At 40.2% G+C, this 15,255-nt stretch overlaps 1 protein-coding gene across 2 annotated transcripts in view; it reads left to right on the top strand.

Moving 5' to 3' along the window:
• SPATA5 (spermatogenesis associated 5) overlaps nucleotides 1-15,255 on the top strand; it is a 236,514-nt gene that overhangs the window by 44,439 nt on the left and 176,820 nt on the right. For both annotated transcript variants that reach the window (XM_032997616.2, XM_032997615.2), the window contains exons 12-13: nucleotides 7,777-7,830; nucleotides 8,267-8,346. In XM_032997616.2, coding sequence (XP_032853507.2) covers nucleotides 7,777-7,830; nucleotides 8,267-8,346 — 134 coding nt within the window. The remainder of the gene's footprint in view (nucleotides 1-7,776; nucleotides 7,831-8,266; nucleotides 8,347-15,255) is intronic.

The raw sequence follows: 15,255 nt of genomic DNA, 5'->3' as shown, positions 1-15,255 counted from the left end.
TGCTGTTTTGAGACATATGTCGATTAGACCACTAAGATTTTGTGGTGATGATTATAAGAATATTTTTGGAGGAGACTTCTTATCTTGCTATATGGCATAGATAATTATATCTGCATTTGTCTTCCACCTTAGTTGATTTAGATTTGGTATGTCTGCCCTCTTGGATTGTTTTTGTAAATTTTATTTTTAGGATATCCTATATCATTGTATTGTGCTAAGAATTTAATGAATATTACTTTTCTTCATAGATTTTCTGTTGCTTTCTTGGGAAGCAACTTGCAGAAGAATGTCTGTGGATTTTTTTTCTCTCTTATTATTGCGGTACATAGGGAATTAGGTTTACTATCAAATAAAAAAACATCGTACTTTTTTGGTTTTAACCTATTCCAAAATGAACACTGAAGTTCACTCTTATGTTGTCAGGCTGGGAGGCACCATCAAGGTACCTACCCAGATAAACTCCACCACTCGATTATAATGTATTCGTTAGTTGATGGTTCCGTAAGGACCATGGGGATTGGTAACTCCTTTTGCTCCGTGAGTTGTCAATAAGCCCAGGATGCTACATTCTGGAGGGGATGTATTTTGTTGATGGTATCCTGCATTGCATTATCTTCCTTTTACTCAGCCTGCTAAAACCAGAAGGAGACTTTCTGCTATTTTCAGGAGGCTTTTGCTAAGGATTGTATCAACAGGGCACTTTGAGGTCTGTGTTCTGTCCAACAAGCAGATTACCTGAGTTTACAAAATAACAAGAAAAATTAAGTAACTTCTATATGCTTGTAGTGGTTTTGGAAGCATAATTTTTCCTCTTTCTGCTTAGTGCTTTTTAATATTTGTCTGTTTAAAATCAAAACTAAGGCAAAAGTCACTTAGTGACAAAAATAAGTTTAAAATTTCAGAAAATTTAGACCTCCCAAAGTTAAACCCCTGGGAATTCAGCTAAGTGAGACACACTAATTGTTGTAAACCATGATGAAGCAATACTTAAAAATCCCCCCAAAACAACTCAAATGCACCTGTGACGGTAAGTAGTGTTTTAGGACGTTAACACCGAGCAAACCAACAGGACAGATGATGTGTACTACATTGCTCTAAAATATTATTTACGTTGGTTAGGAGCTCTGACTGTGGGGGGTGGGGGGAGAAGGTTAGAAAATATTCCTGTTGTTTTATTTGCTGTTACTTAAGAGCTTGGACTGAAGGAACTTTTTCTTTTTTCAATTAGCAGTAATTACAAAAATATACACTGTTCTCGGAGCTCTGACTTCACCTTGGCTTGATTTAACTTCCTGTATCACCCTGCCGATGCTTTTGTACCACTCCCTGTGCTTGACATGTGCTTAAGCTTAGTTTGTCATCTGGGTCAATTATGTCAAAATATTTTCCAGTTGAGGTTTCCTCTGCTTTTCCCTTCAGCTCTTGGCTGTGGCAGCTCACACAGATTAGTGAGGCTTGGAAAGCCCGACTGCTTTGCTTTGTGAGGAACTGTCAGTGACTTTTGGGGAGATAGTTTAGCCTTTTGATGGGGACTTTAGTGGGCAGAAACATGAAAATAAGAAAGCTTGGTGCCTGTAACTAGCTAAGCAAAACATTTAAGATGAAAAATGAAGAAGCACTGTGATTTTATGAGAAACTCTGGCAAACATTTGATAAAATTTTCCAAAAAGATCCATAGTAACACATTTACAGTAACTTAGCGAAACTTAAGTGTATTTGAAAAATATGTTTAACATCTTTTACAAGGGATAATAATTAGAGATACTTTAATGAACTCTTTTAATCTTGATGTTATCTGTATATTTTACTCAACTAAGAATAAAATAAGGCATTCATCCATTCTTCCTATAATCTTCCCAAAAGTGAATGTGCAGGCAGATAACGATTCAAAGATGATCCCCTGTCTCTGTTTCCTCGTCCCTTCTCAATTACTTCACAATGTTAATTTTTATTAGCACTCAGTCTCTCTCTCTCTCAAGTTTACCAAGGGTTTGTCAGTAATCAAGTAAGAGTAGCAGTCGCTGAATGGGGTGTGCTGGCAGGGCGAAGTGTCAGCAGCCAAATATGTTCTGCAGCACGGGTGGCTAATTTTGTGTTTTCTTGCTGTATGTTTTTTTGATCCTACGTGGATACTGCCCTGCTGGTGCCAAGCCTGGTCCTAGACAGAGGATTGGATGGCAGACGTTTAGCCTGTAGCTAAAGGTGGTAGTTGATAGGAACGGGTGCTGAAAATCCATGATGAGCAGGAAGGAATGACTTGCAAAGGGATTTCTCTGTAGGCAGGACAGGTGAGTGGAATGGGTTGCTTTTAGATCTGCTTCAACTCTCTCATGGTAGAATTTCACCTCTGACTTGATCCTGCTGTGCCTGTGCTTGGTAAGCATGCAAAATCCTGGTAAATTTGAGTGGCAGCTATGCCTGAGTGCTGAAGAGGGCCCTCTCTGAAGGCACTGGTGCGTGCAGTGAATTTAATTCAATGTTTCCAGTCAGTTCACTCCATAGGACAAATACTGGCTTCTGTATCATGTAAAGAAGCCTCAAAAGATTGTCATTAAAGTTTGCTTGTCAAGGCAGACGGCAGACAAGTGAATTCAGACTCATGCCAATAAAGAAAAATGTCTATTAGCCTTTGCAGTTTGATTTCACTGCTTTTGGCGACTTCACTGCAAGGACTGAGAATGACAATTTTTTGCCTGACTACTCCCTTAGATACTTTGGAGCCCACAAGCACCTGTTGAAATTTAAGTTTTTTAAAACACCAGACAGGTGCCAAGAAGTTTTTAAGGTCCTCTGGAATGCAGGGCAGAGGGAGAGGAAGTGATTAAAATGGTGTGTGGCACTCAGCCTGGAGTATGTGTGCTGAGAAGCTGGGAGTGATGCAGATTAAATCATTAAACAGCATTGAAAGAGAAGTAGTAGGCTTTACTCGTAACAAGCAAATATAATAAGTTTTCTGAGCAAATATTTTTTCTATGTAGTGTAACCAGTTACCAAGTCACACATGTACAACTTTGGCATTAGAAATAGCCTTACTGTTAAAATAAAGGAAGTCTCACTGTTTATCTTGTTAACTCTTTCCTGCGGCCGGCCTGAGTCATATGTTGCTTTGGTTTGGCTGTGGTAGGGATGGGATAGCATTTTGCTGTTGAGATTACAGTATAAAAACACTAAGTAACTAATTTTTGAGTTTCTTCCAAATTGGTTAATGTTGTTATAGTAGATCATCTCACCTGTATTGTCATGGTACTGGAAATAAAATAAAAAAAAAAAAGGTGGGAGAGAACCAAAGTGCTAGTTTTAACTCCATGAAAGATGCACTGGTAGGAGTGGGATAAAGCTTCACTCCTCTGAGCTGGCTTTGTTCCTTCTGCGGATGTCTGTTCAAATCAGTATGAATGTCTAACTTGGATGCAGGTATCCGAATGTGAGCAATGAACATTGCCTTAGGAATGCATTGTGAATAGCTGAAAACTAGTTTTGGTACCCCTTGTCTCTTTTTTTTTTTTTTAATATATTTGAAATTCACAGTACAGAGCTCAGTTTCTAGGTACTTAATTTGAAATTAAATATTGATTATGAGTGATATTTTAATGTCTGATCATTTCTACTTCGAACATGGCAAAGGAGGAATTATGCATTATCCATTGTAGAGTAATAATCTGTAGTATGTGATATAAATTCTCTAATTAATTGGATTTTTAAAAAATACAAACAATACTCTCTGGCTAACATAGTTTAGTGTGTCTGTGTTAGAGTCCAGAACCTGCAAGTGAGGTTATGGCAGTATTTTTGAAGAGAGTAGACGGAGCTGTATGCTGGAGTCATCTGGAGCTGTGTCCATCTGGCTCAACAAAAGCATAAGTGCATAATTTATCTGATTGTCAAAATAGTAAAAAAGTTATTTATAGAGGAAAGCCACTGACTGAATTTCCTATCAGTTGAAAGTCACTACTCCAGTATTTTCAGATGGAAAAACTCTGCAAGTGGTTTTAAGCACTGCTTGGAAAAATTACTGATACTCTTTAACTTCAGGGATACCAGATGTTCCTCTTGCAGTTTAAAAACACTTTGAGGACTTCTGTCATAACCAGGTGTACACAAGCTTATCTCATGTTGCAGCCTGTATACAGGGGTTTTATTTTTTGTGCAGTTAATCTTTCAAGAGATTATTCTGATCATATTTTAAATGGAAGAAATTTTATTTGTTTCTTGCTTTTTTTATTAAAAAAAAAAAAAAATCAACACCTGATCCAGACCATAAACAAGTGGAAGGTTTCATGATACAAGGGGAATGTGTCTTATGTGTCTAGTAAATGAGGATGGGATAGTCTTTAAACAGAGCTTACCTGGGAACTGCATAAACGAAACTCGACGGTGTACAGTGGGCCTGAATTGGCAGATTTATACTATTAGTCTGGATTGCAGCTCACAAATGGTGTGCTTATATGCATGGCTAAGCTACAATGGCTTCTGCCAATTTGGTGCTCCAAATATTTTTCTGGTTTTGGAGTCGTCATGCAAATGACCAGAAAGAAATGGTTTAATTTCTTTATGTCCCTTTGTATGGAAGATTGTTGCAGAAAAGAAGAGAGCCATGTGTCATTAAGCTGAACCATTCGTTGCTCTTGATCAGTGTATCAACAGCTATAAATGGCTTTTAAAAGAATCATTATGCTTCACCTCTGGGACAAAAATGGTGTTTCAACAAATGTCAACTTGTTAAGTCAGGGTCACGTAGTTTTATTTTTAAAGTGCTAGAAAAGCATTGAAAAATAAAAAAACCTCCTCCTGATATTTCTTGAGTGGCCTCCAATTTCAAAGCAACCTTCATAAAAGGAGAAAGTGAGCTTTCTGAAAATCAAAAATGGAGTCAGCTGTCAGCAGGTGACTTTGTGGTGGCCTACAGACTGCTTGTTCTATAGATCTGTCTTCTGAAAGAACTGCCATGAATCTCAAGCTAAAGGACAACCCATTTGCAGACTGGGTAAGGCAGAGGTTCAGCTCAGCTGGGATCAGAGCTAACCCAGTTCAGTTTCTGCATCCAGCTTCTTTGAACATCTCTAATTTTTGTGTTGTGGTTTTAAGTGTTTGCATGAGATGAAATGTATACCAATTTCTCCTCTTCTGTGTGTGCTTTCTCTTACTTTGGAGTATTTCCCTTTATTACCATGTATAAGAGTTCCAAGCTGCTTGCAATAAAAACCATGGCTCTCAAAGGCAGTTTTGGTATCACTCATCAGTGGTGAACTGGGAGACCTTCAAATCAATTTTCATTAAAATTCTCCATGAGGAGGCACAGGTCATTAATACATAGTGGTCTTTCACCTGGAATTGCTGCTTAATGAAGAGAAAAATGGAGAAGAACTTCATGTCAAAGCTTACAGCAAAACCATGCATTCAAAATAATTCTCTTTGGAAACATTTTAAACAGTATTTATTGCTTTGATGTTGCCTTGATCATATTTTAATGCTTAATTAAAAATAAAACTCCAAGCATCTGAAATTATATAGTACCTTAAAGCTCAAAGAGAGTAGTTTTGGTTTTAGGTATTTTTTTTTGCTCAGGCAAAAGAAAAGAAAATGTCAGGCTATTTGATGTTGTGTCATACTAGAGGAGCACACTGTTGGCACTGATGTATATGATGTTGGTTTCCATGAGAACACTGATGTAATTGAAGATTACTTAAGAGAATAAGGGCATGAAAGAGAAGGTCCACAGGCTCCAAGAACAAGTTAGTAAAAGAAATCTGTAATTGTGTTTAGAATCTGCAGAGGTTTCTCAGCGTATCAGCTCAGTTTAACATAAAGTTGGACAGAAGAAGACTGCTCTCATTCCTTAGGGATTCGTTAGGACCATGCTATCAGATTCCTCATCTGCGCTGAGCGTGATGAATGGCAATGGCCTGAGCAGCTGGGTGCTGTCTCTGAGCTGCAAGCCAGTCTTGCCCAAACTGCTGCATGCTCCTCATGTTCGGGGCCCACAGTGAATTGTAGGAAAAGGCTTTGTGTTTCTCTCTCTGACCTTTTTTTTTCCTTCTCTCTTCCCTGCATTCTTCAGTTATGTGTCTGAAAAATTCTGTTTCCATGCAAGTGTCCAACAGACTCAAATTCTGATGTTGTTGAAAGCCTGCAGGTGACACTTCAGCTACTGCAATGATTGCTTTAAGGGTGGATGCTGTTGAAAGGAAGCAATGCTAATTGTATCATTTACATTTCTGATGGGCAAGGCATGAAGTGCTCTTCTCCCAACCCTCATATGATTGCTTTTACCTGTGTGGTACACCAGGTCCAGCTATTTCAGTATCTCACCAGGTCCTTTGGATAATGGGCAACTATGTGAAAATAAATAAGCAAAAATAATGGCATAGCCTGGATGCTTTGCTGATACTGGATAACTTTTGCTTTTCTTTTTAGAGTATATGTTTTTTCCCATACATATTCACAGGTATTTTCCAATGGTGCTAGGGTCAAGATAAAGTCAGTGCATTTAACTGTTATTGTAAGAGTGGAAATTGGTGTGGAGAGGGGAGACCGCAAAAGCCAGTGTGCTGTAGTTTTAGAGTAATGAATCTGTATTCTACTGATCTGGGTACAAAGTCCAGACGGCCCTATTCAAGGAAGGGTTGTAACACAAGCTCTGTCACTGCCAATGTATAAATTGGTATCTGTAACACAGTCTTAATTCTAACATACCTGCTGTTTAAATCTGCCTCACTGCTCTGAACCGAGAGTTGCATGAAGGTACTCACTCGCACTTGTGAAGCATAGAGAGGTTGTTCAGTTTTCTGGCTGTGAAGATGGATGCTGTTTCTGCTGGTGAAATTACGAGGACACCTGTTCCCTGGAAAATAGATTGAAGCCACTGGCTCTTTTTGTTCGGGGCAGGGGATAATCGTCGTTGGTTGTGCCTGCAGGTCAGCACTGATGCAAACCAGGCTGAAGTCAATGAGTCATTACCAATCCCATGAGAATCTTAGTCCCATTAGGAAGCATTATTTAAGCAGCATATCCTACAGGATATAGCAGAACAGAAAATGTTCTGAGAATTCTCCATTGTTTTACTTTTTATAACTGTAAGTACTTGTTCAAGACTTGAACGTTGACCCTGTGGTCTCCAGTCTATTCCTAGTGGACAGGGCTGTGAGTATAAACAGGCACGGTGGCAGCTGGCACTAATAATTGTGCTTGGCAGCCTGGACACAGAGGAGGGGGAATGCAAATGAGCTAAGACACTTAACAGTTTTCTCGCAGGGGATGGGAGAGCCTCATGGATGGGTTTCAGGTGTGCTGCTGTGTCAACTTCTTTCTTCTGGACCTGCAAACAGTCATGTTCAAAGAAGTGCTGTTAAACGTTGGTTTAAGTCACAAAATTTGGTGCTTGGCTGGACAGGATACCTGTTGAGAGCACAAGTGAATGCTTTTCTGTAATTCATCTTTAAGGCCCATTTGCCGCCCCCTTGTTGCTGCTGTTGAGCCAACAACTTTTAAGAACACCAAAGAATTTATATTTGTAGTTAATTCCGTTTCTCATGAAAGCACTGGGAAAGTATTATGATGAGAGGACTAACGTACATGCATGCACAGTGCTATAACAAACGGTGGAAAAGTTGTTACAGGTAGAAGGTAAGTCAAAAAATGCACAAATAAGATTTGCAAGTGACAAACTTCCTTGTTAACAGAGCGTCAATAATGTAGCAGTGGCAGATTGTCTCGGTCATTTTGTATGTAAATGTAATGTGCTTTATAAAATTTTTAATTTTTTTTTAACATTTGCAGGGACCTGAGCTTATGAATAAATATGTTGGTGAGTCTGAACGAGCAGTGAGAGAGGTGAGAAAGGGCAAGCTATACATAATGTTGTATGTTAAGCTTTCTTGGCATTCAAATTCTTCTCTGCTTAAGGTTACCTTTAAACTCTCAGAAAAACCTCCTTCTGGTTTAAGTTTAAAGAATAAGAAAAAAAAAAAAAGCAGAAGGGATATTTTGTGGTGTTTAACTTTGTCCTGCATGGGCCTAGTGATGCATGTCAAAATTGGGATCCAGTAGCACCTTCCACTGTAAGCCTGCATAGCGCATTATCATGAATAACTTTGAAAAGGTCCGGGTTTTTTGGTTTTGCTTGCTTGCTTGTTTGTTTTCTAAAAAGATGACAAGTCTCTTGTCTGTTCTGTGATGCTCTGTAGTTTTTGAGGTGTGCAGGGAGTGATAGCATTCTGTAAAAAATTTCCATCCCTTAAAACTGAGTATTTCATTGTTGTTTTTCTAGATCTTCAGGAAAGCCAGAACGGTGTCTCCTTCAATTATTTTCTTTGATGAAATAGATGCCTTGGCAGTTGAAAGGGGAAAGTAAGTAATCCTGTTACAAAAATCACAGACGTTATTTTCTGATAAATTACTCTTACATTGTGCAATCACAAGAGTATTGCCTTTCTAGAATTATTTAATTAAATATATTCATTCCACATGGAGAAGGATAGCATTTGTGACTTCTACTCAAGCATATTTAACTTGGCATAAACAGGTAAGCTTGTGCAGTTCCTCCTTTCTCACCTCATTAGCAGGAATGATTCTGCTGGTTCTCATGCCCTTTGGCTCTTTTCTGTGGTTTTAGCTTGCGTTTATTTCCAGTAACTTAACTTCTTTCTTTTCCCAGGGTTGTTGCACTGACCTAATATAGCGTCTTCATCAAGTAAACAATATGATCATATGCTCTATAGCACGGATTTCCAAGGAGGCTACTCATAGGCTTAAATTTACACTTAAGCATTTTGTCAGACTGGGGAAGACTTCATGAAAAGATTTTTGGGAACGCTTATGTCCTTTTATGTGTGACATTAAAAAGGGATTATTGTGCAAGCAGCTAACACTGCTTTTTTTTAATATCCTGCTTTGTGATAATTCTGAGGGATGTTTAGCTCTTGCCTGAAGGAGAGTTATAGCAGGTTCTAGTTGCTACTATAGCATTCAAGATTTGGCAGGCTAAGTGGTCTTTCTTATAAAATACTACTACTTGTTGTGACCAAGTTCTTTTTTTCTGCTTTGTTTTGCATGACAAACTATGAAATATGAGCACGTAGAAAGTATTTGTCATTTTAAAGAAACATCACAATTTAATAATTCTTCTGGAAAAGAAGCTACCTCAGCATCCATACAGATTCCTTTGTGTTGCAAAAGGGCTGTTTGTGTTTGCTGGAAAGGATAAAAGGTGTCATTCTGACATTTCAGCAACACAAATGAATTGTTTATGTTATAGGAGGCGGCATCACGTGCAGCATAGAGCTGCCCTGTGAAACTGCTAAGAAATGAACACATTTTCTGTTGAAAATGCAAAATCCAATAGAAGAGATCTTCATCAACGTCCTTCTCATATGTTATGTATGCAACTGTGAAATCTGTAAGCTTCCTGGCTGTGCTAGCCACCCTGTGGTACGCACTGAAACACCTGCCTGCTTATCACAATAGAGAAGTTGCAAAAACACGTGCTGGAATCAAGCCAATAGAGGGGGGAAAAATTATCTCTCCCTGCTGCAATTCTTAATGTGTTTATCTTACAGAAACACCACTTCATCAAGATAAAACCTTTGGAAGAATAAGCCATACTACATTTTAATCAGTCTTTTCACACAGTGCCCTAGAGGTGTTGAGTTTGTTTGTTTCTGTGCTTTATTCTTTTAGGGAGTAAACAATCCAATTTTACCTTACCTGGAACTGTCTGTGGGGGGTAGTAGGCCTGGCACAGCTTGCTGAAGAATGTGGTATGACCTGCTGCAGTCGTGTTGTGTTGGAGACATCTGGTTTTGGAGCTTTAAAAAGAACAGGGTGGGACACACAAATATTTCATTGTCAAATCTGAACCAGATGGGAGGTAAAATATGTAGCAGAGTTCTCATAAAATTCATCTGAAATTAAATGGTGTAGGAAACCAGACAAGGCACTTATTAGAAATGGCCTTTTTTTACAGGCTGACTTTGCACAGTAGGAATTTGCAAATGCATTAGGGATGCTAACGATTTGTGGCCTCTGGAGATCCATTTCCTGTACTATTACTAACCATACTGAAGTTTTCAAGGAAACACCTGTTTATATTGTCTCCCTATTCCCTCTGTTGGTTGAATTAGTTTTCTCTGCCTTGGCAGTGAAAGACACTCTGTGATACAGCTTTGGAAAAATTCTTTCCTCTCAGTTTAAATCCGCGTTAGGATTCTGTGGGCTCTGGGTTTTGTGCAGAATGTGCTGCATCCCAGATCTCCTGCATAGGTAACTTTTCCTGATCCTAACAGGACGTGTCCAGAGATACAGAGAAGTCTAAACTGTTAAGTCGTGAGAATAGTTTTATGCATAGTTCAGATCTGAAATACAGATGTGAAATAACATTGAGTAATTGCTTAATGCTTTTGCTCTTCAGAGCACTTTGCCAAGTAGTCATTAACCCATTATTACTTGTTTAGAATTGGCTAAATCTTGTGGGTTTAAAATACAAATGTTTTGCTCCCAACTGTCTGTAGAGATCACTAAACAATTCCTTCTTATCATCAAGAGCATACACAATAATAGACTTTTAAATTAAGTATAGTACAGGTAGATCAAGAATACCAAGGAATTTTCTTCTTTGCACCATTCAATATATTGCCTCCTTTGCATCCTGTAGTGGAGTCTCTGTCACTGCACAAGCCATTACTCCATGGCAAACACTGTAGCTGCATTCAGATATACCAGTGTTTTATTTAGTATACATTCCCAAGCCATAACTGTAATTATAATACATCTAACACTCTACCTAATGTAACTGTCATATGTAGCAGTTTTGTTTTACAAAAAGTATTTATGTGCATTTATTAGTTTCAAAAAATAATAATTTGAAGTCAGAAAAAATTATATTAATTGATGTTGTTCAGTGTCAAAATGTACTATTTCTGAAAAGATTATTTGTATCAAGCCAGCTTAGAAGTTCCATAGGTTTTATCTCTATGAAATAAGCTCCTGGGTTTTCCTTCTCGTCTGCCCACATACCCCTTGCAATTTTGCATGTAGGCAAGTAATATCTATTAATCAAAGAATTAAAAATGTGGGCTGGATACATACCAGTCTCTAAGAAAATTTACAAAAATATAATCCTGCACCTCTGAAGAAAAATAGTTCAGTGTAAGGAGCAGTTGCTTGATGGAGAAGTGTGGAGGTCCTTGAGGCAAGAAGATGAGATGGTGATTCTGCATGAACTTCAGTTTCCAATGTGGTAATGAAGTCAGACAAAGATAATTTGAGCTGTATTCATTTCTGCATTTTGTTCTTATACACTGTGCTTCTAGTGCTCTTGGGAGATTTTTCCCTCTGTGTCTGGTTTATATTGAGATGTAAAGGAAGTTTAGTGAGAATTGAAAATAAATTAGGGGCCAAATGGACTGACTATAAAGAAAAGAGGAGGCATTCACCATAACTGATTCTAAAGAACAGGTGATAAACCTGTGGAAGAAAAGATGGTAGAAAGTTAGAGGTGTCACGATGAGTTTTGAGAAGGAAGAATGGTTGAGATACGAGAAACTTCTGCAAATCAGAAAGGCTTTTGGTAGAGAATTAGTATCATATAATGGTTTGGGTTGGAAAGGACCTTAAAGATCATCTAATCCCAACCCCCCTGCCATGGGCAGGGATACCTTCCACCAGCCCAGGTTGCTCCAAGCCCCGTCCAACCTGGCCTTGAACCCTTCCAGGGAGGGGGCAGCCACAGCTTCTCTGGGCAACCTGGGCCAGTGCCTCACCCCCTGCACAGGGAAGAATTTATCCCTTAGATCTAACCTCTGTCAGTTTAAAACTGTTACCCTTCGCCCTATGCCTGAACCCCCTGAAGAAGAGTCCCTCCCCAGCTTTCCTGTAGCCCCCTTTAAAAAGGCACTGGAAGGCCACTGTAAGGTCTCCCTGGAGCCTTCTCTTCTCTGGGCTGAACAACCCCAACTCTCTCAGCCTGTCCTCACAGGGGAGGTGCTCCAGCCCCCTGAGCATCTTCATGGCCTCCTCTGGACCCGCTCGAGCAGGTCCATGTCCTTCTTATGCTGGGAGCCCCAGAGCTGGACACAGCACTGCAGGTGGGGTCTCACAAAAGCAGAGCAGAGGGGGAGAATCACCTCCCTCGGCCTGCTGGCCACACTTCTCTTGATGCAGCCCAGGACACGGTTGGTTTTCTGGGCTGTGAGTGCACATTGCCAGGTGAGATTCAGTTTTCCACACACTAACACCCCCAAATCCTTCTCCACAGGGCTGCTCTTAATCCACTCTTTGCCCAGCCTGTATTTGTGATTGGGATTGCCCTGATCCATGGGCAGGACCTTGCACTTGACCTTGTTGAAGTTCATGAGGTTTGCACGGGCCCACCCCTCCAGCCTGTCCAGGTACCTCTGGATGGCATCCCTGCCCTCCAGCGTGTCGACCGCACCACACAGCTTGGTGTCATCGGTGAACTTGCTGAGGGTGCGCTCAGTCCCACTGACCAAGTCTCCAACAAAGATGTGAAACAGCACCGGTCCCAACACTGACCCCTGAGGAACGCCACTCGTCACTGCTCTCCACTTGGACATCGAGCCGTTGACCACAACTCTTTGAGTGCCACCATCCAGCCAATTCCTTATCCACTGAGTGATCCATCCATCAGATCCAGGTCTCTCCAATTTAGAGACAAGGATGTTGTGTGGGACAGCATCAAAAGCTCTGCACAAGTCCAAGTAGATGACATCAGGTGTTCTTCCCTTACGCCCTAACTCTGTAATCCCATTGTAGAAGACCACCAAATCTGTCAGGCACAATTTGCCCTTAGTGAAGCCATGTTGGCTGTCACCAACCACCTCCTTATTCTCCATGTGCCCTAGCATAGATTCCAGGAGGATCTGCCCCATGATCTTGCCTGGCACAGAGGTGAGACTGATGGGCCTGTATTTCCCCGGGTCTTCCTTTTTTCCCTTTTTAAAAATGAGGGCTATGTTTTCCCTTTTCCAGTCAGCAGCAACTTCACTGGACTGCCACAATTTCTCAAAAATGATGGATAGTGGTTTAACCACTTTGTTTGTCAGCTCCCTCAAGACCCATGGATGTACCTCATCAGGTCCCATGGACTTGTGCACCTTCAGGTTCGTTAGATGGTCTTGAACCTGATCTTCTCTTACAGTGGGTGGTTCTTCATTCTCCCAGTCCCTCCCTTTGCCACCTGCCCTTTGGGTGGTGTGGCTGGGGCACTTGCCGGTAAAGACTGAGGCAAAAAAGTCACTGAGTACCTCAGCCTTCTCCATATCTCAGGTGACCAGGTTTCCCTTTTCCTTCCACAAGGCCCACATTTTCTCTAGTCTTCCTTTTATCACCGATGTACCTGTAAAAGCTTTTTTTTTTGTCCTTGACATCCCTGGCCAAATTTAATTCTATCAGGGCTTTGACCTTCCTAATCTGATCCTTGGCTACCTGGAGAGTTCTCCTTCACTGTGAGTTAGTCATATGGGAGAAGCTCCAGCAAACTACCACTTAACACCTTTAAAACAAAACTGACATTTCACAGAGTAATGTGCAGCGAGGAGCAGTTGTGTACCAGGAGAGGTGAACTACATGATGCATGGAGCCTTTTCTACCACTCTGTGACTCTGATTAGCATTTACTTCCACGAGCAGGTTACAACTTTTTTTTCTTTCTCTTTACTTTTGAAAGATATTGTTACAACTTTTTGTAGGAGAGGCTGCTCTGAAGTGAGACCCACAGGACTGGTCCAGATACAGCAGCACACAAGGAGGAGAGTTTGCCTTGCAGTAATCCCTTGCCTGGACAAAGCTTGAGAAGCTTTACAAATTGCACAGCTGCAAAGAGTTATGGGTATTTGTTATCCCTTGGTATCCTGACCATGTAAAACCTAATTCTTCTAGCCATTAGAGGTTGCCAAGAGGGAAATGGCTTGGTAATTAGACTTGAAAGTGATGAATGAACGTGGCTCTGTGTAAATGCAGCACAGACAGTCTGTTTGCTGAACTTAAGAAATCTCTGTGCTTTGGAAATTAGATGTTGTTTATATAAGTAGGATTTTTAGGATTTTTTGGCAAAAGACATATTTGTTCCTTTTCTTGTTTTTCAGAAGCAAAGTGTTTTCCCCTTTAACTGCAAATCTTTGTAATGTAAGATAGGAAATGTTGTAGACTGATGTGAAAGACACTGATAAATTCCATTTTCAAAGGGGAAAAAAAAGAAATACAAAGGACAAAATGACTGCCTTGCATTTGACTTGTGGAGGCTAAAACAAGTTGGTAGATGAATAATGCTGCTAACCTTTTCAGAGTGAGGGTAGAAGTGGCAAAGTGAAGGGACTTTGGTGCCATTCCCCTGAAACTACAATGTGATGATGCTTTTCTGGGGAGGTGTGTTGTCCTGTATGCGGGGTGTGTGGGGGAGGATAGATACATTCCTAAGACACAATTTAAAATGCTCAGAACTTCTGAAAGATGTACTGTTTTCACTTCAGATATTAAAATACTTGCAGTCTTAACTTTTGAGGCCCTCAGGCTTCTAAATGTAGCTGTGAAGAACAGCAGCTTCTCTTCTCTACTGTGCCACCTCTGCTTTTAACAGGGTGATAAATCTTATGTTTTTTTAAAGCAGGTTATCTGTCTGTCTGGAATATTTTAGCACATATTTATACTGTATGCTTTAGCATATATTACACTGTACACTTGAACATACTGCCGTATTTTTGTACCTATGAGAATTCCCTAGTGTAATCGTTACCCTATGTCATGAAGGAGGTCAGTGTATGGCATCCTAGCAATGAAACCTATGGGCTGGACCCTGCAGGGACAAAGTAAAGTGACATTAGGCAGAATAGAGGTTCTCAGCAGCAAACCACCTTGCAAAAGGGTAAATTACGAGTGGTAGAGCTGGAGGAGGTGTTATCGCCCTAATATTGCTCATTGAGGCAAAAAAAATTGAACAAGGAATATGTGGAAGAAATAGAGTTTCCCTGTGCCATACTTGTGTTGTGAGGGACACAATTCTAGCAGCTGGCTCAGGCAAGGAGCTTTGCACTTCTGGTTTATGTTTGTACTGGTTGTCCCTGAACTGGGGGACATCAGCTGTTTCCCTGCAATATCAGAGCTATGTTTGGATGTGGTAGAGTTGAGGCATTCAAAACTTTTGTGATTGTTGTCTGAATTCTTTAAAGTTTTGCAATTTGGTATCCAAATAGAAATATTGTCTGGGAAAAAAGCTGCAAGTCCAGTGCCAGCTTTCTATTTTAGG

Source organism: Tyto alba, unplaced genomic scaffold (assembly GCF_018691265.1).
Source record: "Tyto alba isolate M040663 unplaced genomic scaffold, T.alba_DEE_v4.0 Super-Scaffold_23, whole genome shotgun sequence".
Lineage (NCBI taxonomy): Eukaryota > Metazoa > Chordata > Aves > Strigiformes > Tytonidae > Tyto > Tyto alba.
Note: the sequence above shows the minus strand (reverse complement) of the source record. Positions and strands in the feature narration are given on the sequence as shown.